This window comes from Furipterus horrens, unplaced genomic scaffold, assembly GCF_987537825.1.
Source record: "Furipterus horrens unplaced genomic scaffold, mFurHor1.1.pri manual_scaffold_5, whole genome shotgun sequence".
NCBI lineage: Eukaryota > Metazoa > Chordata > Mammalia > Chiroptera > Furipteridae > Furipterus > Furipterus horrens.
Window position 1 is genome coordinate 74,209,830 of NW_028327175.1, and position 25,970 is coordinate 74,235,799.

A 25,970-nucleotide genomic window follows, 5' to 3' on the forward strand; every position below is an offset into this window, starting at 1 on the left:
AAAATTACAAATTAAGAGTCTTGCTTCCTAGAATATTTTGAAATTTCATTTAATCTCCTATTAGTCCATTGTGCACGTGAATATGTGTGTGTAGAGATAATGCAATAATATTTTGAGAAGTGTAACTCATTAAAATATATTTGGGTAAAAACTGCAAGAAAAAGAAACATTTCACAAAGATAAAGTAGCTAGTTATTAAAGGGTCTTATTTGAAGATGTATATGAAAATACATAATAATGAGTACATTCTAATTGTCTTATTTTCTTCAGATAATTGTGAACACTTCAGTATTACTACACAATAAGCAATAAGTAACCTTCTAGTGTCTTTTAAAAGCTTGATGAAGATATTTGCTGTTGCTTTGCAGGAACCACGTGGCCCCGACAGTGACAAATCATCAATGATGGATGGCACCACCCAGGCCACCATCCTGTAATGAACTAATGATTCATACTCAAGGTGCTTTTGAGACATGATTAAGCCTTACAATGTTTCTTATAAAAAGAGAACTTAAATAAGTTTACCAAGGTTATATAGTGAATGAATCAATGATAAAAGTTTGGGAAAAAAAAAAAAGCCCTATTCATTAGTATTATGAAGAAGCCCTTCGAGATAACTTATTCCATTGCTCTGAGTCTAACTGACCTTCTCTGGTGGCCACTGGCAAATGTTTGCCAAAATGTCACTGACCAAAAATACTTCTTACAATGCTCTGTATTATAAAATGAATATGTCAAGAATCAGATGAAAATGTCATCAGTGACACTGACAACGATAAAAGAAAATATTCTACCAATTTAAGGAATAGAAGAAGATCCAAGTTAAAGGGGAAAAATTACCTGAGAAAATGTCATCAGTGACTATATAAAAAAAAAAAAAAAAAGTAAAATAAACAGCTTAAGTAAGGGAAGAAGACAAAAATTAAAAGGGGAAAACATTACCCAAGAATTAAATGCTCTGTAATAGATCAGAAAGGTGAAGAAAGGCTCCTTTTACAAAGGCTATGGGAAAACTACATCTTGTTTAGAAATCGTCCTGTTCCTGGGGGAAAGAGAAGTGGGGAGATGAAGGCAACATGTCTAAGCACTCATGAGGGTTCTTCAGATCTGAATCCCAAAGTCACTCATTTTTTCATGTGCATGTCAAAATAAAAGACATAATTTGTAAATGTCAAAAAGTAGTCACAGTAAATTACATAGAAATGGAAGAGAAATTTCCCCCTTATTACCCTTAAAATAGAAAGTCAAAGATTGTTGATTTTCCCACTTAGAAGTCTTTAAAAATAAGTTTCATTTGCACAATGCTTAAAATCAAACAACCCAGTTGGATGTATCTATGTTTCTGAAATTAAAAAAAAAAAAAGAGTTGATTACACTGAAAAAATTACTTTTACACTAAGACTTGGGATATTTATTTTAGATGGAGCTAGCTTGCAAATGTGATTATTGAAATCAATGATTGAAGTTTATTACTGGGGATAAGAATATATTTTTTTATATATTCTGGAATTTTCATCTGTATATGACTGGCACTTTCAAATAATAGATTTAATAGAACTTTCAAAAGAACACATGTACACTTTTGATTATGGCCTGAGGACAAACTGACTGAGGATAACCATTCCACAGGTTTAATCCTAGGCAGTTTGTCCACCTAAATGCTTATCATTACCCCAACAATAAAGTAAAATCAATGCTAATATGACATCAATAAAACATAGGGAGGTGTGTGTTAGGATTTCCTGCTACTGTGGAGTATATCCTACGTTCTCCCCGAAACATACTCCCAAGCCCAGCAGTGTGGGTCATCACAAATTCTAAGTACCAAATTCAATGAAAGTTACAGTATGCAACTAACAGTGACAAGTTAGTGAAGATAAATGTAACCATTCAAATCAAACATTAGAGAACTAGCGTCAATGGGGAAAGAATCATAATATATGTGCACATAATAAGCAACAAGAGTAGTACTGTAAAGTCATTGTGACCTTGTTGCTTTTTAAACAGTTACATTTTCAAAACGGGAGATGGCCATCAAGTGGCAGCAATATCTGTGTGGCTGTCTGTCAGGGCTTGCGAGGTGATACTTCTCTGCCTCTAACAGGTGTCACAGTTACATCCTACTTGGAGATGGATGGCTGCCAAGAGCCATCACCCACTCCTCCCGCCCAAAAACAGGAGGCTCCTCTATACCATAATGATGTCTCAGTACTAGGGATAAAGTTGTGAAAGAAAATCTTAGAAACAAAAAGAAGATGGACCTCTATTTAAAAACATAATTTATTAAATATTTCTAATTCTAATAAGACCAGAAGATCCAAGATATTAACTGTATGGTTAAGTAATATGTATTTCTTCAAACACAGGTATTCCATAAATGTATATAAATCTACAGAAAGAAATGTCATAAAATTTTTTTGTTTTTCTTTTTTCAAATTCATTACTAAATTCAATAAAGAAAGCCAGGGCATAGTCTTGACATATTTTGTCAAGGATATCATATTTCTCCAAGGTTTTTCTCCCCAACTTCTTCATTCTGTTTTTTTTTTTTTTTTTTTTTTAATCTAGTAAGGTTACCATGTTGTCAATCAGACTAAAATTGTGTTCATGTGCCTCACACATAAACCACCACTCTATGTTAGAAAATTCAGTGAGTGTTTAACTCTTCAATTACATTTATAAAGCATTTTCAAAGACTCTGTCTACAACCACTAAATAAATTCAACTGTTTTGACTAACTTATTTTGAACTGTGCTATTTCGTAACCAACATGCAGTTTTTCCCCCTCTTACCTTGAACACAAGCTATGTTCACTAGGTTTGATTGCCATCTAACCAATCAACATGCACTTAGTGAGCTTCTGGGTGGGTGTCCAGTGCTGTGGAAGAGTCATAATTTTATTTTCTATGCTGTTATCAAGGTAACATTGCAATAAATTTGTAATCCATATGAGTCTAAACTAGAACTAAAAGAAAAAAATGGAACTTATTTTCTCTCCTCATCCCAAACATAAGATTCTCCAGATATATTCATACAAGGCATTCATGTGTATGTCTGTACAATACAATAAAATATTAAAATACTAAAATACACTGGTAACTTATTGATAACAAAAAGAAAAGATTAATCAAAATCAAAAATAAGAATTCAGTGTAAACTAAAGTTAAAAAGAAAAGAAATGGAAACTGTATTTCCCAAATGAAACCAGTTCTCAAAATACCTTAATAAATCATGAAGGAAATGCTCCCAGGCTTTATTTAACAGGCAATAAAACCCCATGACAGGTCTTATTAGTGTGCTGGTATGATAAATAGTAAGGTAAGCTATGATAAATATGTCAGAATCACCTACCAGAATTACCTGATTTGTTGATATAGGGTACTGTAATATCAGAATAAAATAATTTCAAAAATGAATGGACTCTACTTCTACCTGTGGAATTTTTGTGGCAGGTATTAGTACCATTATTGTCTGTATGCCATAGAAGTTATGTTCTTCCAAGACTTATTAGAAGATACAGATGCTGAAGACAAAAATATAATGGTAATTAAGCCTCAGCTACAACTCTTCTAAAGGAGGGTCTTCTCAATCCCATTTCTAACTTGACAATAAAATAGAAAAGGATATATTCTTAATACTAAGACGCACCAAAAACTATTCCTAATATATATAAAATTAATGTTTAAATTTGTATTTGCACTGTTCCTTTCAGACTCAAGGTCCTTATGAAACCAGAAATGCTGCCTTCTTTCCCCATATATTTTAAGATGAATATTTAAGATTAAACAGTAACACTAAAAACTGCAAGTCGATGTCATGTTATTGTAATATTTATTTTATACAATGATATTCATTTTATCATAATATTATTATTATGGTATTTAGCTAACACTTACATTTAGCAGACTCCATTAGTAGGTTTAACTGCTTATTGCAACCAACTATATTTTTAAACTCAGAATAAGCGGCTGGAGGCAATTTGATAGATGGGATTGAGGTCAGGCAGATCTACATTCAATCATGATTTTGCACTTAAGAGCTGTGATCATAAATCAGCAAGATACTTTACCTCTCTCAGCCACATTTTACCTCATCTATAAAATAGGTTGTAGTGATACTTATGTCACAGAGTTGATAATTAAATGAGATAATGAACAAAATATCCTTGGTATCTTGCTTAACTTAATATAGAATTCTCAACATAAAGCAGCTACAAAATTAGACTCAGTCATCCACAGGTATAGAACAAACCTAATCAAAACTTAGTAGATTAAAAGAAAATACAGCTCTTATACACTCACAGCTCTGTAGGCCAGCAATATGAACTGGGCTCAGCTGAGCAGTTCTCCTGGTTTCATTAACAAACCACAGGAATCAGAAAGCTTGACTGAGGCTGGATTGTCTAAAATGACCTCACTCACATATCCGACAAGTAGTTCTGGCTGTTGGCCAGTCCTCTATCTCTGTGAGATCTCTCATCCTCAGAAGACTAGTGTGAGCTTCTTCAGGGGGAGGAGCATTCCAGAAAGGCAAGAAAAGAAGTTGGAAGGCCTCTTGAAACCAAAGCTTGAAAGTCCTGCAACATAATTTTCCCCACATCCTATTGGTCAGTGCAAGACAAAAAGGCAGCCCAGATGGAAGGGGACAGGGAAACAAACTACCTCTTGGCGTGGCAACAGGCTATGCCACGTTGCACAAACGCATGCAGACAGGGAGGGGAAAATTTGTGGCTATAATTTGCAATCTTCTAAATCTGCAGAATAGTGATAAAATGTTATAGAACCTATGTTATCTTTCAAATATAAATAACTGCAAAATTCAAGTTTTGAAAGCCAAAAATGAAGTACTAGCTTGAAATTTTTCCCAAACTAGAGTTAACATTGTTCTGTTGGTTCAATGACAGATTTCAAAAGAAAACCAACATCCAGACACAGTGACTGATACCATTATATTGGTTTCTTTGTTTTTCTGTGCTTTGAGTCCTCAACACTTTTCTAGTTGCTCTAATCAACAAATTTCATGTTTTGCTATTTTTACCTTCAATAAGTAGCTTTCTAATTGAACATTCCACAAGTAGAATCACCAAGAAATCTGAATCAAGTGTAAAGCACTTCTAGAAACTATGAAGTTTGGAAAAGAAGTAAATATATCATTGTAAAAAAAATAATACAGAATTTTGTCCTTCTCTGTGAAAATATTTCTCAGAGAAGAATTTAGCTTTGTGATGCTGTTAATTAGCTAGACTCAGAGATCTATTCATAGTGAATTAAAAAGAGAAAAAGAAAAAGAAATTATCATAAAATAACTGTTGTATCTATGAACAAACAGTAGAACATCAAAACAAAACCTGAAATTTATCTTTAATTTATTGCATCTAATCTCATGTTTAAAATATCTTTCTAAATTTCTTGTCCCAGCCCAGAAAGTCACAAAGTGATCAGTGTTACCAGGACTTCTTTTACCATATGTGTCTCTAAAATATTCAAGAGCCACAGTCCTTAATATAATACAATCTATTTGCTTCGGAGAATTTCATGGGGGAGGATATGCCACTAAACATACTGTATAAGAATTGCTCCTTATAGAAGGAAAGAAGTGAAAGAAAGAGCTACTTGCTGTTTGACAATAGAGTGAAAAGCAGAGCAGTTTGGGAAATGGCAATTTCTACCATTAATAAGGTTTCTAATTTTCCAATAAAGAACTGAATCCTAAACTTGCCTTTTTTTTTTTTTTTTTTTTTTGCTGAGGAGCTGTTAAAACATTGCTTTACAGAGAAATAGGAACTCAATTAGTTTTCCATTTTAGACAAACTGGTGCTGCCAAAATTATGATACTAAATAACAGAAATTTTCAATAATATGAAATGTGCCTAATCTGGTTTATAAGACATTTAAAAGTCCTAATCACATTAATGGAAGCTATATGAGAAGCCAAATACACATTCATCTAGAGAAAATGCCACTACCCAGTGCATTCTTTGGTGGCAAGGTACTTCCCCTCTGATGGTATACCTTAGCGTGAATTACTGAAATTAGATAATTCTAATTGATAACTAGGAATTAAAGATAACCCCATGCTACAGTTTCATAACAGGTAATTTACTCAACTTATTTTGTGTAAATGACTATAATGCTCTAATTTTGCTTTAATTATTTCGAAGTCCTACCTGGGTGACCAATATAATATATAGGTTCACATGCAATAGTTATCACTTTAGAAAAACAATGACTATTCTAACATTCTTTAATTATATTGCTTATTAATCTCAATTGCCACAATTTCAAAAGATAGTTCCAAAGTGCATCCTGAATGAACAGAAAAGCAATTAGCCTAAATTAATTGCTTTGCTGATGTGATTTGCAGCAGGTATGCATGGTAGTTTTGAAACTCCTGCCAGTGCTTTCACAACTTGATGTTTTGATGATTTTTTAGCCCATTTTTGCAGCAGAGCAATTAACCAGATAATTGTTCTAATGTGAACCTTGCCTTAATCAGTATGTTTAGGTTCATAGTGGCAAATAACCAAATATTAAACATACAATTAAAGAGCACCACTTAAAAGTGCTACAAAAAGAGTTAAGGAAAAATTTGTAACACTTTCTCATACAGCCAGGCTTTTCTCACCAAGAAGCAGAAAAAAGCTGTGACTGTCTTCTCTGTCTCTTGTCAATTTAATACAAGGTATTATTACATATGAAAAGAAAGTGAAGGTTCTAGTTCTTCACTTAAAAGTATACCAAAGACCTTATTAAAAGGGCAGAACCCAATGATTCAACATTAAAATCCTATTTATTGTTCAAATAAAAAGGCTCAGGCTTTCAGATAAATAGCATGCAATCCATAAAGCAAGCTCTCTCTGAATTCATACAATGGCATGAAATCCTCACTTTATAAAGTAGCATCTTTATTCAGAAATAAATATATCTGGAAGAAAATTGCCTGGATTTCATCCAAAGTTCAAGCCATATTTAAAAGCAGGTTTATATATCCTACAAAAGTAGCACTTATATCATTCTTCCAACACACGAGTATTAAATTAATTCTCTGTGTCAGGCCCTGTGCAAGGTGCCAGAGCTTAGGTGAGGGTAGTGGCCCAAAGATAAAGACACTGGTCCCCTTACAAGGAGACTAATAAACAAAACATTATGCAGCCACACAATGACATATGCCACCAGTAAGTGCTGTATAATGGATTCAGCTGGACAGTGACATGATGCAGCAACTCATTACAAACACCACATTATTTCATCTTTGCTTTAAATATAAAAGAATTCACATTCATTTTAAGATAAATCATTAGTAGTGCAACTGTCTATGTTAATAAAACATGTTTGCTTTTTTTGACTTCAGTAAGTGAGGAGTTATTCTGCTACCTTAAATTAAATATTTTATCAGTTGATAAATGATATACATACAACCTTTCCTTTTTCATGAAGCAAAGGGTTCAAGCTGAAAGTACTGTCATTCTTCATGTCTTCTTTCTTAATTTCTGAAAGAACTGTCACATGGAAAATAGGCCAGGCACGTACATGTCAGGTCTGCCATTTTTAATTACTATCAATCGAGGTCCAGAAATTTCTCCTCTTAATGGTTAAGCACGTGTATACTTATTTTCTAAAATATTTCTTAATGCCACTGTTTATAAACTATTTTAAGCTGAAGCTAAATCTCTTGTACTAAATTAATAACTAATCATCTTAAGTCTTTTACAAGAAAATTGTCAGATTTAATTACCTTTCTCATATTTTCACTATGTACTGGGCTTCATTTATCATACATTATAAAATTTTGACAACAGTGAGTTATTTTAAATATTATTTCTGGTTGGGCATTAAAATAAGACAACTCCTGGAGAAAGTAGGAGAGGGACAGATGGTCATAAATTTGTCCAGCCAATAAATTATTATCATTTCTTCATCAATGAATCTTCAATAAATGAAGATTTTTCTTCATTGTTAACAATATAAAAACAGGTTTGAGGTTAGAAAGCTTCCAGGTCCATTGGTGTTTAGCACTGTATTCATTATCATATAAGATGTGTCCTGTTCTTTCCCATGATTTGATCACAAATTCTTATTTCATAATATGTAAAACATGCTTTTCAGTCCTGCAACTAAATTCTTAATATATTTGTTACTGATCTTATATTGCCTGAAAAACAAAAAAGTGGTAGAATCGTTTTGAGTATCACATCCAAGAATACCAATACTATGATCCTATAGAAGCTCTTTTATTTATTATTTGCAGAAATGTTCACCTACGCATTATTGCTCACTAGGGACCAAAGACAAAAGCCAAAATTTTAAATTAGCATTATATATTAGGAATATCATAAAAATCCACATTATTCTATAAGACAATATAATGTGAGCATGGAGAATCAATAAGACAAACTCATTCACATCAAATCTAGTTTCCATCCATCTCTAGAACTGGAGTTAAAAAATCAAAGCAGGCTGAGACATGTACATCCCATGCAGATACTTCCTTTCAAGTTAAGTACTCTAGTGTCATATACCAATTAATACTTCCCCAAAAATGATTTTTGGTAACTAGAGGCAATTATTTAAAGGACCAATATCAGAGCCAATATTCAATATTACTACATACCAAAAAAATGAAAAAGTTACGTTTTGAATACACTAAGAATGTCATCAGTTAAAAAAGCATAAATCATTTCATCACAGAATCTTCACTTTTTGTAGAAAAATATCATTAGTTATTTGAAATCCCTACACTAGGAAAGCAATACAGATTAGTTATGGCAATTACTTTTTACAAAGCCACTGTAACTTTTAATAAAGTTAACTTTCTTTTTATTGTTTAACTTGGTAATAACTAATTTAAAGTGCATACCCAGTATTCTCTTTTACTCTGAAATGGTTAAATATTTGCTACAACTGACAGGGAGCATTTTTATATAATAAAATATTTGTAGCTCTGGCTGGGTATCTCAGTTGGTTGAAGCATTGTCTTGTACACTAAAAGGTTGGGGTTTCAATCCCCAGTCAGGGCACATACCTAGGTTGTGGGTTTGCTCCCAGGTCGGGCATATCTGGGAAGCAACTGATTGAGGTTTTTCTCTCACAATGATGCTCCTCCCTGCCCTTCTCTCTCTATCTCTCCCTACCCCTCAACATACACAACACACCTTTCTATCCCTTGAAAGCAATAAACACATATTCAAGCATGGATTTAAAAAATGTAAAATAAATGCATATCATCACATGCTTAAATAAATACCCATTCAAATTTAATTTGATTTCTTTAATTTCAACTATAAGCCAGGTGCAGTACAAGACACAAAACTTTCTGCTTTACCTCAAGTAACTTTGAAGGAAGTGAACAGTATTTACTAATGAAGTTGTTGGGGAAATTTTTTTAATTTTTATTCCAAAATAAGTTGTTGTAAAACTCTATAGTTCTGTGTATGCAGTAAGATAACACAAGGATACCACATAGGGAAAAGAGAAGGTAAAATTCTAATGATGTTCAGAATGATTAAATGTAGTCTGAGATCTGATGACCCTATAATTTAGCATCCAAACCAGCACACTTCGGAACACAGAAGGAGGCAGCAGCATCAGAAATGCTAAATCTCAAAGAATTCCAAAACAACAGGAATGGTCCAGAGCAAATCAAATCATTAGATCACTCTAGACTGGAAGTAGAATAAGGTATTGGGAGACAGTGAGCATCTCATGGTTATGGCTTGGACTTTGAAGACACACAAGAATGGATTCCAGTCTCAGTTACACCACTAAATGGAGAGCGTCTAACCTCTCTGGGCCTTAATTTCTTCATTGAAAAATGAGGTTAATACAACAAGGATGCCAGCCTGTTAAAGCAAGTACGCTGTTGTTCAAGGACAGCCAACTGACCTGGAGTCTGCATGATCCTTCCCCATGTGGGAAGGCCACCCTACCCTCCACACCCCCACTCTTATTAGGGATTTCTGGACCCAAGGGTAGGTAGGACGACGACCATGCCCAGCTTGAAGCAGCTAGAGGTGTACAAGAGCTTCGCCCATTGTCCTTTATAAGATTATAAAGGGTCTTAAGTCTGAGGGGCGAGGGTTGTCATTTTTTATTGTTATAAAAAATTAATTATTTTTTCAAAAATGAATAATATAGGAAAGGGTGAAGCCAGAGAACTTGTATGCACGACCCATGGGTATGGGTTGGGGGGGTGGATTGCTGGGAGAGGGGGTGTGCTGGGTGGAGGGGAGCAAAGGGGAAAAATTGAAACTGTTGTAACAATACAATCAATAAAATATACTTAAAAAAAAAGAAATAGATAGCTACTAAATAGACATGGGGATGTAAAGTACAGTATAGGAAATGGAGTAGCCAAAGAACTTACATGCATGACCCATGGACATGGATAATGGTGTGGGGACTGCCTGAGGAGAGGGGAGTTTTGGGTAGAGCGGGGCAAAGGGGGAAAAACTGGGACCACTGTAATAACATAATCAATAAAATATAAAGGAAAAAGAAAAGAAAAAAAGTAAAATGAGGTTAATTTCTTCCTCGGGATTGTTGTAAAGATTAAATGAAACATTGTATCTAAACACCTAGTACATTCTGTGGCACAGCTTATACAGTAATAAATGATAGCTACTGTTAGTTGTTGTTATTATCTTTGGTCCAAAAACAAGAGAGAAAATATATACTCTGACCTCACTAGCACTAGAGAAACCAAACATGGCTTCAAAGAAATGGTCTAATGGACAGGAGAACACAGAAGGCATCATGTTTGTAAATAGTTTGGGAGTCTGAATAGTAGTTACTCCGATACCATTTTATTCTTCTAGGAATGGCCTTATAAAAGAGTGTCAAAAATATGCCAACCTCAAACAAGGGTCACTAGCTCAGAAACACTCTGTTCCAGTCCTACAATATTCCCAGAACTCAGTAAGATATATTTCTTCTTTTTTCCAAAAATATAAATAAATATTACAGAACATACAGAAAACTATGCAGATTACAAAAATAAGCAAAAATTCAGTTATGGTAAAGCTCCATCTAACCAACACAGCCACATTATTAGGCACCAAAAGTATGCAGATGGACTGCTCAGCATTCTTCCCAGGTAGGAAAGTTCTGCTATAAATATCACCAGAGCTGCTTCGATAGTCAACATTATTTTTTCTGCCTCTTTATTTCCAGTTTGCAGGCTTTTATAGGAGAAAACTGTGCAAACCTCACATTCAATACTCCAAGGTGAAAAGTATTCCTCTCCTACAGACCACTTAAGTTTAATAGAAAACAAAATATTCTCAAACTCAAATTCATCTATGCTTGCTGATTTAATGGACAGGTTTGTCTCCCTTGGGCAATCTTTAAACCTCTGTCTCTAGGAGAATTAAGTAATATTAGGGGATTGAAATGAAATAAAATTCAAAGTCCATTGTGACATGACATTCACAGGAAGATGGTAGATTATCCACCCAGTCTTCAAACACTTATGAATACAATATATAGCATATGTTCCAAAACAATTCTTGGAAATAAAGCACAATGGGCACTCAGCAAATATCTTATATCACCAACACCTGCTCAAATCCTCTCTGAACTTTATTTCTAAATGTCACCGTTTTTTATTGAATCAACGGAAATTTGAAAGAAGAAACAGAATAAACATCCAGAGAAGATCAAGGGAGTTAGAAAAATCTTTATAGAATGCCTCATTGAGTTTTACATGAGCCAGGGTGCTGTCAGTCTCCCTGAATGGGGTGGTGAAGTAATCTGTCACTCTACAAATTCAACCTGAGTATACCTAAAAGAATAAAAGGGCTACACACAGAAAAGTAGAAGAGAAAAAACAGCATTAAGATTCCTCTTAATATTGTAAACAAAGGAACCATGAATCATATACTAAGCACTGCAAATAAGTTCATTTTAAATCATATGCTCGGAGTCAGAGGGAGTTCAGTAAACCAGTTCAACTTTCTTTACTACTCAGGAAACTTTTTTGTAACACTTCAGTTTGAACCCTAAGTGAAAGTGAGTTCTCCATTTTGGAAGGTAGTCAATGAAAATGAAGGCTTTAACTTATTTTAAGCTGAATTCTGTTTCCCCCTGTAACCTGGTGGCCAAAATTCTGATACCTGAAATAATGAAGAAACAATTTGGGTAGACTGAGTAACTCTCTATTACCTGTGAATATATTTTTTATCAAACTCAATTTTAAAAACTATTAGATATAAAACCAAAAATATGTAAAAATCTCTACATTCTGAATTTTAATAAAGGAGAATTGAATTTGTAGACTGGGTGGAGACAGGGAGATAATACAAAATAAGAGATCATGTTTGGTGGAATGGTGAAGAAATGGAGAATGGCCAAAGAGAACAGCCATTCCTTATCCTGGGAAAACTGATGACATGAGAATACATGGGTCCAGTGTTCCTAGATCCGCCACTTTTCCAAGAGAAGGCCCAAATTCAGAATTTTCATGTGAACTATCCCAATCGTTAAAGTGTTGGCAAATAATTCAATGTTTAAAATATTGTACAGGCCAAACAAAACAGCTTCAGGGACTGAACTCACGTTTACGACTTCAAGTGATCTTATTTAAATTTTATTTAAAGAGAAAATATCTGTAGTTGCTATTCTAAATACTAGTCCTGTATACATCAAGTGAAATAGTAACATATTGCAAATGTTATTTTATACTTGAAAGAAACTGGTAAGAACAGTCTAAGATTTAAAATTCTCCAAATTTTAGAGAGTGTTCACTGATGCCATAGCCCACTTACATAAATAAAAGATTCACACAGCAAATTAACTCTTTAAAGAATGTTCGATACATTAAACATGTTTTTAAATGCAAATTTAAAGAATAAATCTCTAGCTAGGCAAGATCAACTAGTTGGCAACATAATTTACTAAAACAACCAGCTTGACTTTTGTTATGATTTGTGACTTTAGCTGGTGGATGTTTCATTTCTTTTGTATTGTTATCCTCTACCGTTATCTTAATTCATGAGAAAGCATGGTCAACTGTCAATTAAAAAAAATCACATAGTTGATAATGAGTTGAGTGAGTGAGTTGAGTGAGTGAATGAGTGTGTGTGTGTGTGTGTGTGTGTGTGTGTGTGTGACTGAACTTTATTTTCATGACTAATGTCAAAAATCCAAAATGGGAAGATTAATTCCCTCCTTATAGCCAACTTCAATATCAAAAACATCTTTTGTACAAATCTATTAAAATCAATTAGATTTCACTTAATTCTTATTAGCAAAAAACAACAAAAGAGCCATTATAAGCATATCACTGTAAAAATGCTCAGAACCATTCAATTTTTTTACATATCAATTTCTTACATCCAAAGCATACTGCTTTTAGACTCCATGACAAAACAATGAAAACCACATTGGATGTGAAATAACAAAAGATTTATATCAAATACAAATAAATATTTCAATAAACTTGAGTCAGAGAGAGTGGAGATATAACCACCAGATATTTAATTTAAATCATTGATAGAAATAGTCAGTGTCTTCTTTTCATAAACCACTTACATTCTACTTGTATTCAAAAGCAATAGTAAATGTCAAATGACTAGACCATCCTCTGAATACAAGAAAATATCATGCTGTTTAACTCTCTAAATACAAAAGGTGCTCTTAGCAAAACAAACATAAAGAACAGCATGTCTTAGTCACACAGATCAATTCGAGAACCTCAAAATGCTAAAAGGTATCATGAGCAGGACACTAAAGACTTCCAATTACTCCGCATTTTAAAATTTTGAACTTCAAAATAAAATTTACAGATAAGAACTTTTAAATCTAGAGTAAATCTTACGTCTAAGATCTGAGTACCAAAGTTCATCTTCATGTGAGGAATCCTTTATTAAAGCTAGCAACATTAAATATATATCCTTTTTACATATACTATGTATAAAATATTATCAAAGGTTCTATCATACTTCAATTATGAAAGAAAATAATGACTTTGAAAAAAAAATTTTTAATTGACTTTGAGTGGTGAGCACACAATGCAATATACAGATCATGTATCACAGAAATGTACACTTGAAACCTATGTGATCAAAAAAAGAGATTAGTTTTAAAATAGAAAACTAAAACTTTTAGATATAAATATCATTGGTGTGTAAGTCCCAATTACGAAATGGAAAATTGACTAACTAGCTATTTGCTTTTTCTTGTTTGTCCTCACCAAGTGTTTACTGGACCAAGGATGGAAAAATATGTCCATATTAAAAGCCAAAGAAAAGTCGAGAAAATGGTCTAAGTTTAATAGGAAGAGTATAACCTTCCACTGAAAAAAAGATAGTGAAAGAATTAAGGGTAATGAAGGTTACTTTTCTCCCCTTATCCTTACATGGCTCACTATTATCTTACTCAGGAAATCTTATGTCACCTAGAGAGCAACCTTTGAGAGCAGCAGGCACTGAGGGCCCTCCAGTTTGAGACACAGTACCAAGTATTTAGTAGGGGCTTAATGAATGCTTCTAATTTATTAGAAGATAGTAATAATGAACAAATGTAAAAGAGATGTTAATTGATAGGCTAAATGCATTAGTGCATCCCAATGCCCTCTATATGAAAGGTTACTGTCCCATTTGAGCTAAGTGCTAAAATTATAATTAAGTCTGATGGGAAGTCCTAGATTTATACCAATATAATTACAAATATTACTTAGCTTAGTGAAAGACTATGGCAAGAACAATGAGATGAGTAATTTAGATGGTACTGCAAAGTGGGTTTTAATGTTCGCAACTTCTATTACAGTACACAGGATAAGTGCAAGCAGTGTAATTAAAACCTAAGAGTCTGATCTTTAAAACTCTACTGCTCAACCTCATTAAAATGCATGTTTTCTCAATTAATCCAAACTTTTCCATTAAAAATATAAAAATATGTTTTCATTCCTTGCAAAGAAATCTCTACAGTACATATATTTAGGATCAAATGGCAAATAACCATTACAGTTAAGTAAGAAAAAACTGATTGAAACAGCAAGAAGCCAGAGTGGATAGAGCCTAACAAAGGGAAGAAAAGGCAAAGTGAGCACTGCCCAGTTTTCCATTTGTAAATACCAAGTTAAACTAAGTAAATTTTTCAAGAACTTGAAGATTTGAAATCCCTGAATGTCTTTGCCTAAATGATTCAAATCTAAGAAACTATTTGCTTAGGAGATAACCCTGATAATTATATATATACTGCATCATATTTACTCTTCAAGTACTGACTCCTCTACCCTGCAGGTACACAGGAAATTGTTGTGGAATGAAAGGCCTTCGTTTTCATAATCATTTTGTTGCAGAAACAGTTTTCTCCTTTTAATCTGATGCATTACTAAGAAGTTTATCTCAATATTAAGCTAATAGTAAACACCTTAAAAAAAAACAAAGAAATGAACACTTGATACCTATGATCAAAAAAACAAATGAGATTAGTTTTTAAAAAGAAAACTAAAAATTTTATATATAAATATCATTGGTGTGTAAATTATAGGAAAATGTTTTTATGTACTTTATTTTATTAGTTGTTATGAAAAGACACTTAAAAGATTAAAGCTGTCATATAATTATTTATGAAGAATGTTGACTATAGAGAATTTTATTTTTACAATTTTTATCACTTTTCTTTAGATTTCAATTTACTTCATATAATGACTATTACTCAAAAACAATAAACACCTTTTATAAATGATGACCTTGTGCTCATTCTAGGTAAGTAAATTTTTCAAGAAAACTTTACTAAGAAACAGCCAAGTCAAAGGTTATCACATAATTTAAAGAGTATGCAGGTTAATTTAAGAAAATGTCATCAGAATTTACCACAATGAAACCACAACGTGATTTCATTTTCAAAGTATAAAAGGAAATTAAAAGTGGAGGAGAGTGAAACCAATATAATTTTTCTAACAAATGTCACCTCAATAAATTTAATTTTAAAAGAAGTGGCAGGGAAAAGTGTCCTGAAATTAAAGCATTATCAGTCACAAACTTTATAAATTATTACTGCTATTTGTGAAAAAAAAATTTTAAATCTAAATAGGTTCTATTTTTAACTTAAACAGTTCTTCCTATTTTAAAAGCAATATATTTCTGGTGGTCTGTTTTTTTAAAAACTTATTCTTGAGAAGTCACTGAACAAAAACATCTTGTCTCATTCCTCTATTTAAGAGCCCACCTAAACTAACCAGGAGCAGTACAATAGCACTACTTTGCAGTTGTTTTCATTATAAAAGAAAAGTTTAATCTTGAGGGTTTTTACATCATTATTTTTCCTTCATGCAATATTTCAAAGAAATAGTTTCTCACTGTTTATATGAAAAAAACTACTTGTTATACACATCTTTATATATTAAATTAACCATCACATGACTTTCACTTTGAAAACAAATTATATTTATACAGAGAACAAAATACCATCCTTGAGAAAGGATCCGAATGTATAATGTTTGAAATAGTTTCTAAGAATCATTTTCCTTGATAAGTGAATGGTAAAATCAACTACAAAAGTTGCAAAAAATATTGAAGTTGACAAAGAAGCAAGTTATCCTGGATGGATGACAAAGAAAAAAATTCAAGAGACTGCTGTTGATATAACTGTTTAGGCAAATATTTGAATCTTAGTACATGAAAACCATGTTGCAAATATATGCAATGGATAGATTAAAAGTATACACCTAGGTTTTCAAAACTTAAACACATCTATTTGAAAAGGCATGGCTATATTAAATTTTCCTTGAAGTTGACATACCTTGTTATAATGATAAGTACTACTTGGTATATAGAAAACATGTTTTTTTCCTGGAAGACTGTTTTTAAGATGTTACACTCATTACCTGTCATTTATGATCCAGTTCAGACAGAGATTGAGAGAACTAAGATTTTTGCATCTCTTGACAATTTCCATCACGGTTTCATTGTCCAGTTCAGTGATATGACGTAGGTCCAAGCTGGAAAGGTTTCTTAGCTGATGAGATAAAGAGAATAAAAATGAAAAAAGTAAATGTTACCTTCATTCTCAAAAATTATGTAGTTTATTACAAAGTAGAGTATCACTGTATAATATTTGAATAGATAATACTCCCAAATCATTTAATTAAACTAAGTGTTTAAATAATATTTTACATACTGAATGAGAAATGAGGGCAGAAATCTTTGGTGAATATATAAATGACAACACATTAAAATAAAACACATTTTATTGAGGCATAATAAAAATAAAAATTAGCAATCTAGTAGGTAAGGAAGCTGTTAAATATATTAAGTACCCACATTTTGATAGGATTATTCTCTTTAACATTGTTCAATTTCAAATATTTATCTTCACAATTATGCTATTTTTCCATAGGTCTTCTCATTTTTAAAAAGATAATATATGAGTTAAGTGATTAATTCAGAGATATCTCAGTGCTATTTTATCAATGTACTCCAAATGGTACTATTATGGGTTGTGTGCTTCACTGTGTGGAAAGCAATATATCATGTTGTTTAAGAAGTAAATATTGACTTCCGGCCAAGATGGAGGCTTAGACGGACGCACTAGGTCTCCCTCTACAACTAGAGAGGAATACAACTACTTCAAAACAAAGGATAACTAGAAATTCCAGAAAATAAAACTACACGGAAGCCCAACATATGAAGTTATAAACCAGCGGCGCCCTTTGGGCAGGTAGGACGAGCGAAAGGGGGCGGCGCTGTTTGCGGTCGCACCTGGGACAGCGGCGGGGAGAACAATCCCAGCGGCAGGGAGGACAATCCCGGCTGCAGTCGAACCCCCGGCAGCTCGCGACCCCAACGCTGGGGAAAGCAGCCACCACACCGCCTTGAACGGTGAGGCCCAGGGGGGCGGGAGGACGGATCCTGGTCTCCTAGCGGAATAACTGTGTGAATCCATCTTGGACCCCCGCCCCCAAAGAAAGCGCCACAGGGCTGCGAAATAGGTCGCGGACTGGCGCCAGTCGCTGGATTGTGACGCGTACACAGGCACTGCCCCTTACAGCCGGCCCAAGAAAACAAAACGCATCTGTCAAAATGAGGCAGACAACTATAGAAATCCCGGTGGCACAGCTCACCAGGCAACAGATGGAGAACCTGACAGATGAACAGATAAGAAACCTTTCAGAGGCTCAGTTCTGGGCCATTGTTATCAGGTGGCTTACAGAATTCACAAAAGAGCAGGAAAAAGATGAGAAAGAAGCGAAAAACACTCATAACGAAAGGAACAAAACCACATACGAGACAGATGGTGAGGAAATAAAATCCAGAGTTCATTTCAACAAACTGGAATATGGAGAAGGAACAAGCAGTCAACCAATGCAGCGAGAGGAAATGGGAAGCAACGATGAGAGGATCAGAAACCTCTGGGACAGCTATAAAAGGCCCAACATAAGAATCATTGGTTTGCCAGAGAGCGAGGAAGATGAACTAGAACTTGAAAAATTAAGTGAAAATATAATAAAGGAGAACTTCCCAGACTTGGGGAAGGAAATAGACTTACAGGTCCAGGAAGCACAGAGAGTTCCAAAAAAACTGGACCCAGGGAGAACCACTCCAAGACACATTATAATCAAAATGTCAAAAATTAAAGATAAAGAGAGAATCTTAAAAGCAGCAAGAGAGAAGAAAAGAATTATGTACAAAGGGGTCCCAATTAGACTATCAGCTGACTTCTCAAGGGAGACCCTGCAGGCAAGAAGGGACTGGCAAGAAATATTCAAAGTAATGAAAATCCAAAACCTACAACCACGAATACTCTATCCAGCGAAATTGTCATTCAGAATAGAAGGACAGAGAAAGTGTTTCCAGGACAAAATAAAACTGAAAGAGTTCATTAGATCCAAACCACTGTTATATGAGATGTTAAAGGGACTGGTTTAGAAAAAGGAGGATCAAGACAATGAAATCTAAAATGAAAACTGTATCACAAGAAACAACAGAAGCTAGGGAATTGAAACAAAGGCAAACTAAACAGGCAACAAGAGTGGAAAAAGAACTTTAGGTACGGGGAACATATTGGGGGGAGGTCAACAGGGAGGGGGAATGGGGAGAGGGAGGGAGATGATATAGGAATTAAGGATCATGGTAGGAGGGAATGGAATAGACAGAGAGAGGTTGAGAAGAACTGTATGCACAACTAATGGACATGATCTAAAAGGGGGGGACAACTGGAGGGAGGGGGGCCACCGGGTGGAGGGGAGCAGAGGGAAGGGAAATTGGCACAAATGTAATATTATAATCAATAAAACACATTAAAAAAAAAAAGAAGTAAATATTTTCTCCAGATACCACTTTCCCCATTTCTCCATTTTTTCTACAGTTTTCCTGATGTTTCCTGTCTTCCTCTGATGTTTAGTCTCTAAAGAAAAATAATAATGTCACTTAAACAAAGATAACAGGATCTTAGTTATCCTCTTCAAATAAATTACTTTTCAAATAAGTTATTTTTGCTTAATAACATTTACTTGTAAGAGCATCTAAGCTCTAGAAAGAAATGCAACACCAATTGAGACCTTGATTATGGCCTGGTGAGACCCTGGGCAAAAACCAACTTGTAGTATCTGGACACTTGACCCATGGAAACAGTAAGATGATAAACGTACATCCTTTTAAGCTGCTAAGTATGTGATAACTTGCACAGCAATAAAAAATTAATACAGTGTTCTGTAGGGAACTTTGTATCCTTAAGGATAAGGCAGGTTTCTCTTAAGACAATAAGAATATCCTCAGTCGCTTTAAACACTGAGGCTCACTGCCCTTTATTAGATGCATATGCCCACAGAAGGACAGAGGGAGCTTCTTGGTCCACTCAGCTTCTCCTCTAGGTGTACCTTCAGTTCCCAAGAAAGTACTTTCTGAGAAGAAAGGAAATTCTGATGTAGCCGTTTTGTTAGCACCACATTTGTCAGATGTGGGGGAAGAGAGTCTCGCTAAATTTCTCAAACCAATCCCTGACTTTTACTCAATTAATATTTTGTGAACAGTCACATTTCCTATACATATCTTAACACCACAAGGTAACCATCTTTTTATACTCACTAAACTTTTATTTCCCATAAGATTTTGCATTGGGGCTAAAGAAGTGGCTATATTGGTTTCACTGGTCAAGTTTTATTATTCTTGATTAAGCACAGATAAACTTGTACATGTCAAGAATCACATCACTGTCAAATTTGTTATTAATTACTCTTACTAATGTTCCCCTCAGTAATATACCCTATACTTCTACTCTCTATAGAAAAACCATGATTTTTCTTAAACCACATTATTTTTACAGTTAGCTCTTTTTACAGAGTATTTTTAATCCCAACACCCAAAATTTTTTTGCTTTTGGAGAGGTACTCTTTGGGAGCATGTAAAACACCAAATAGCCTCTTTGAATTGCAGGTGCTGGGTGGCTTGCAGGGCTCCTGTCCTGAGAGCAGCTCCATGTCTACACCACAGCAAAACCAGAAATACATGAAAAGGACTTACAGGATTTCTTGAAAATACTTTGAAGCATGACTATTAAATCTATGAATGTAAAGGATGAATTTTATTATGTATAACCACATACATACGTGAACTGTTAAATACAGCCAGATATAATACACATAGAACTTCACTGTATTTTCCCAATTATCCTTTATTATAGTCATTTGGAAGTCATATATTCATAAAAATTTTATCCAGCCACACAAATATCTCCTCCACATGTATATTTTGGGAACTAGCACAGCTTCTGACACAAAATTTCTATGTAAATTCTTACATATCTTTTAGCTTCCTTTATTGTAAAATTCTTTGTCACAACAATGTGAATGTACTTAATACCAATGAACTATATACACTTTAAAATAATTAAAAAGGTAAATTGTATATTATGTGCCTTTTACCACAATAAAAAAAGTCTCATTTATCAACCAGGACATAGTAGGAACATACTATAAAGTTCCATAGAGAAGAAAATTTTAAGTTGTTGGTGCCAGTTCAGTCCTCTCACGTTAGGGAAGATAATTGAGGACCAAAGAGGTTTGAAAAACTTATTAAAGTACAGATTATAGGGAGAGAGATGCTAGCATATCTAAACTACACTGTTTATAGACTTGGAAAAATTTAAAGGTATCTTCTAGAACAATGGAATATCAATGACTAACAATTCCAGTGATTATCTACATGTGACAAAACTCTAATTCTGGTTGCTTGCCTCCTGAGCTGTTAGAAATCTGGCAGCCAGGCCAATTCCCATTGCAAGGTGGGTCAGGTGATGGCACTGGGCCACTGTGGCTGATACCACCCTGTACGTATTGTCCATAAATGGAACATCTCTTACTCTTGCAATGGAGCACAAATTCATATATGAGGAAACAGATTTACTTTCGTTCCCACATGTCAGCATTCCACTGAGATCTTGAAGTGTGTTTTATTCTTCGATTCAATTACGGCTCTTTTTTTCCCCCTTTAGCTGACACTCACTGGCTAGGCTCTCATGGCCTTCCCTATGACCATTTTAGTCAGCTGAGCTTGAAATATGACAGTATCCAAAGGCAGTCCCAGGAACTTAATTCCTGGTAAGCTGCATCATTATAAGGCACATACTGAACACCTCTAGGAGATGTGGCATATTTTCATTCAAAACTCCACAAACAGCTCTGTCAAATTCATCACATTCTTTCCCCTGCTATGGGAATTTCATAATAGTGCCCTCCAGTGTTTCATAAAAAGCTACCTAAAATAATCCTTTGGAGTCTGAAACAAATAATTACATTTACGAAACTGACATTTTAATTAAACTTACTTTCCTTATAAATTCACTGGTAGTCTTGGGTTATACAAATCACAGAGGATTTGAATAAGCAAAGCCATACAACCAAGATCTTCTAAATGCTTCACTCCAATTTTTAAACATTTAGTAAAGTATTTTAAAAGAAACTTGAGTCAGAATGTAGAAAGTAGGTAATCAACTTTCAGTTTAATACTGCTTTTATTGGGGAAAATATTACGTTGACCAATTCAGGTTAAAGACTGTATTTAGCCAATGACTGGTATGGCCGTATATGCATTTAAGTATAAAGTGAGACACTAAAATGTTACCTAGGAGACAGGCTTGGAGGATTATAAAAATACCTTAAATGGCTTCTAAATTTTCTTAAGACTTTGGAAAAGCAAAAAATGAAACAAAATTCTCAATTGTACAGGTTGACTACAGTGACTAAAACAACAGAAGACTCACAGAATCTTGGCAAAGACAGTAGGGATGTTCCACTGTTTCAGGCTAACAAGGATAATTTATGTGACGCCAGTTGGAGGTGATAATTTTTGAAATGACTGAACACTTCTGTGTAGTTAAATATGTTCAAATGTCAACTAGTACCTAAATTACTTCTTGCCAACCCTGCAGACATTGGCCTTATTGGGACTGAGTTTCAGAGCAATCGGTTGTTATCTTTAGGGATCCGAGCCAAGGGTTAAGACAGGCTGCCCTGACAGGGTAAACTGGGCCTGTAGATCAGTACCACACACTCATCTGCAAATCACCTGTCAGGCTGCCAAGAGGATTACTGCAGACACCAAAGGCACAGGGATATAAGGGTTAGAGAAAGGCATTTATAAGAAAACTGGGGAAAGCCTTCTACTAAGGACAGGGAGGGGAGACACAGGAGAAAGGGAGAGAGCTTTAGCATGGATTCCGGCATGGTAAAACCTAAAAAAATATCAAAAGAAAAGGGGCAGAGAGAATTTCTCTCCCTGAGCGTAGGAAAGCTTCCACATTTTAGAGACAGGGCCTGCTATGTACATTTAGAGAAGAACTTGGTTGGACAAGAGAAAGAATAAAGAGCATTCCTTCTTCTCATCAATAGGCCTGAACCTCTGCTTTGTTAAAGCTGGCACTCAAGTACAGAAATGGTAATAAAAGCTAAATAAAACACATTTAGGACATCAGGCAAATCCTTTCCAGCATCTCATAGAACTGAGGACCTCAATGGGAACTGAAAGCTTTTAAGTAACAAGCGCAAGGGCCTGGTAGAGACAAAAAAAATTTCTAATTGTACTCATGAAAATAGGACTCTCCAGGGTCTTAAATGCTATCGCATCCACAGTAGCTACCATGTTAATTCTCTAGCACCTTCTCTATGTATTCCCTCCAACCACTGCCTTCTTATTCACACTGGGCCACTGTCTCTTTGCTTTATTTCCAAATCCAAGGCCTATTTGGTCTTTACTCTCCTGCAGGATCTGATATCTTTCTCCATTTTATCCACATTCTGTTCTGCTTTCTAGGACAGTTCACTGCACTGCTTCTCCTCAGAGCTACCTCTTCTAACTCCTTCTTGCCACATTACCAGCCAGATTAATATTCCTTAAATCACTTTGATTACATCTCACACCCTCTCTGAAAACTTTAGAAAACAAAAATACTTCAGGTGTAAAAAGGAGTCCCAGAACCTTCCTATCAAGGCCCTTCAGTGTCCATCCCACCATTCCCTGACATTTGTTAGGCTAGCTCAGACCTCTTTCCCCATTTCAAGAAGTTCTTCTCACTGTGTTCAGAGAGCTGTGTTCATTACTTTAAAACTGATCTCATTTCTTGATTAGTCTAAAGAGAGGAAAAATTGGCGAGTCATAGAAATATACTTGCCTTAACATAAATTATTATCTAGGCAGTCCTCAATATAACTATGCCCTTTAGGCAGGAATCATCAATTGATAACTGCCAAGGGACCATGGGACCAAAGTTGCCTTCGTGCTATAGCTACTTGGGGGGTCCCCTCATTGTTTTCTCCATCTCCTTCACCCTCCCTTTCCCCTTGTCCTCCCCTATCAGTGCTTTCTGGGCTGTGTGGCTCAGGACCCTCTCTGAAACCTTTAGGAAATAAAAATATCCCAACTGCAAAAGGGAATCCCAGAGCTTGCCTATCAAGGACCTTCACTGCATGAACATTTGACATCTAATCTTAATGCTTGAGCTGACCCAAACCTGGGTCTCTGGTGCAGTAGTTGTGGTGCACTTTCATTCATTTATTCACACTTAAATGTTTCCCGAATATCTGGCTTTAACCTTGGCTACACTTCAGGATCATGTGGGTAACTCTTAAAAAGTAGTAATGCCTAAGTCCCATCCTTAAAAGTTCTGAGTTAACTGGCTTGGGATGAGGCCAACCGTTACTATTTCTGAAAAAGATACCCAGTTGATCTCAGCCTGGACTAGGAAACACTTCCCTAATACAGAGCAACTAATATATAAATATACAGTCACTTCAAGTGTAGAAATCATTTGTTAAGCTCAGCCTCTTCACTTACTCATAAAAGAATGCAGATGATATAATTCATATAGGCAATAACTACTGGATACATATTATGTACCAGAAAATATTCTAGCTGCTACAATACAGCAGTAAACAAAACAGACAAAAATTCCTGTCCATGGGGTGCTTATATTCCCTACTTGGAAGAGGGCAGGGGTAACAATAAATAAATAAGCAAATTATATAGTATGTTGAATGGTGTTATGTTCTATAGAGAAAAAATAAAGCAAGGCAAGGCAGATGGAAAACAGTGGAGGGAAGAAACATGGGGCATAATTTTAAATAGGCAGTCAAGGATGATCTCATTGAAAACACGATCATCAGAGCAAAGATTTGAAGGAGGTGAGAGAGCAAACAAAACCATGCTGATGTCTAACGCAAGAGTTAGTGCAAAAGGCCCTGAGATGGGAACTGCCCTAGCATTTTGGATGATTAGCTAGGAGCTGGAGGTGCTGGTGCAGAGTGAGTAGAAGGGAACCTAACAGGAGACATGGCCAAGGAAGTGAGTGAAGTAGGGCAGACTCTATGAGACCTTATAGGCCAGAGTAAGTTTTTAGATTTTGCTTTAAAGAATTTGGGGAGCTCCTGGAGATTTTAAGCTGGTGCATGACATGATATAACTTACATTTTTAAATGATCATTCTAGTTTCTGTGAGTCTAGAAGAGGAGCAAGGATAGAAGCAGAGAGATTGTACTGAATGAATCCAATCAAGCAATATCAGTGACTTGGAAACAGTAACAGCAGCTGGAGGTTGTGTGAAGTGATCAGGTTCTCAATATATTTGAAATTAGAAATTAGAATCAACAGAATTTTTTGACAAATAGGTTAAGGGGCGTGAGAGAAAGGAGAATCAAGGATGATCCCAAGGTTTGGGATTTGAACATCTGGTAGGTATTGTTGCAGTTAATTAAGATGCTTTGGGGACAGGTAGGAAAAAGGAGTTTGGTTTTGAATATGCTATGTCTGAGATGCCTATCAAATAAATTGTGGAGTCATTAGCACATAGATGGCATTGACTCTTCTAGATTAAAAATATAAAAGTACTGATTATATATAAATGTGCTAAGCTAGGTACAATCATAGCAACCCTATAATATATAATGAATAAAAAATAAATTATTACTTGATTGAATTAATATACAGGCATGCATACCCATAATAATAAAATATAATACATGGTGGGTTAGCAAGATTTTTTTAAAGTATATTTTATTGATTATGTTGTTACAGTAGTTCCAATTTTTTTCCCTTTGCTCCCCTCTACCCAATACCCCGCTTCCCTCCAGCAATCCCACCCCCCTTAGCTCATGTCCATGGGTCCTGCATATAAGTTCTTTGGCTTCACCCTTTCCTACACTATTCTTAACTTCCCCCTGTCTATTTTATACCAACTGATTATGCTTCTTAGTCCCTGCACCGCAAGATTCTTTTTAAAAAAAAGGCATTAACAGCTACAATGTCCTGAGCCACCTGGGGCAGTTACAAAGCTGTCTTCATTTCCTATGAAAGCAGAATTCAGCCTTCATGGCTCCAGCACATGTCCTCTCTGAAACCTCCTGGGATGCCCACAGCCAGAGTAAGAGACTCTGCCCTCTATATACCCATCAAGGTTATAGCTCATTCTCTCACCACAGCCTTAAACACAGTGCTTTATAACTTGGTCTAATTAATTGCATGTGCCTGCCATGGCCAGGTA

At 35.0% G+C, this 25,970-nt stretch overlaps 1 protein-coding gene across 1 annotated transcript in view; it reads right to left on the reverse strand.

Moving 5' to 3' along the window:
- Positions 1 to 25,970, reverse strand: part of FBXL17 (F-box and leucine rich repeat protein 17) — a 500,732-nt gene that overhangs the window by 297,252 nt on the left and 177,510 nt on the right. The window contains exon 6 of the mRNA XM_090276546.1: positions 16,828 to 16,958. Within this exon, the coding sequence (XP_090132672.1) occupies positions 16,828 to 16,958 (131 nt within the window). The remainder of the gene's footprint in view (positions 1 to 16,827; positions 16,959 to 25,970) is intronic.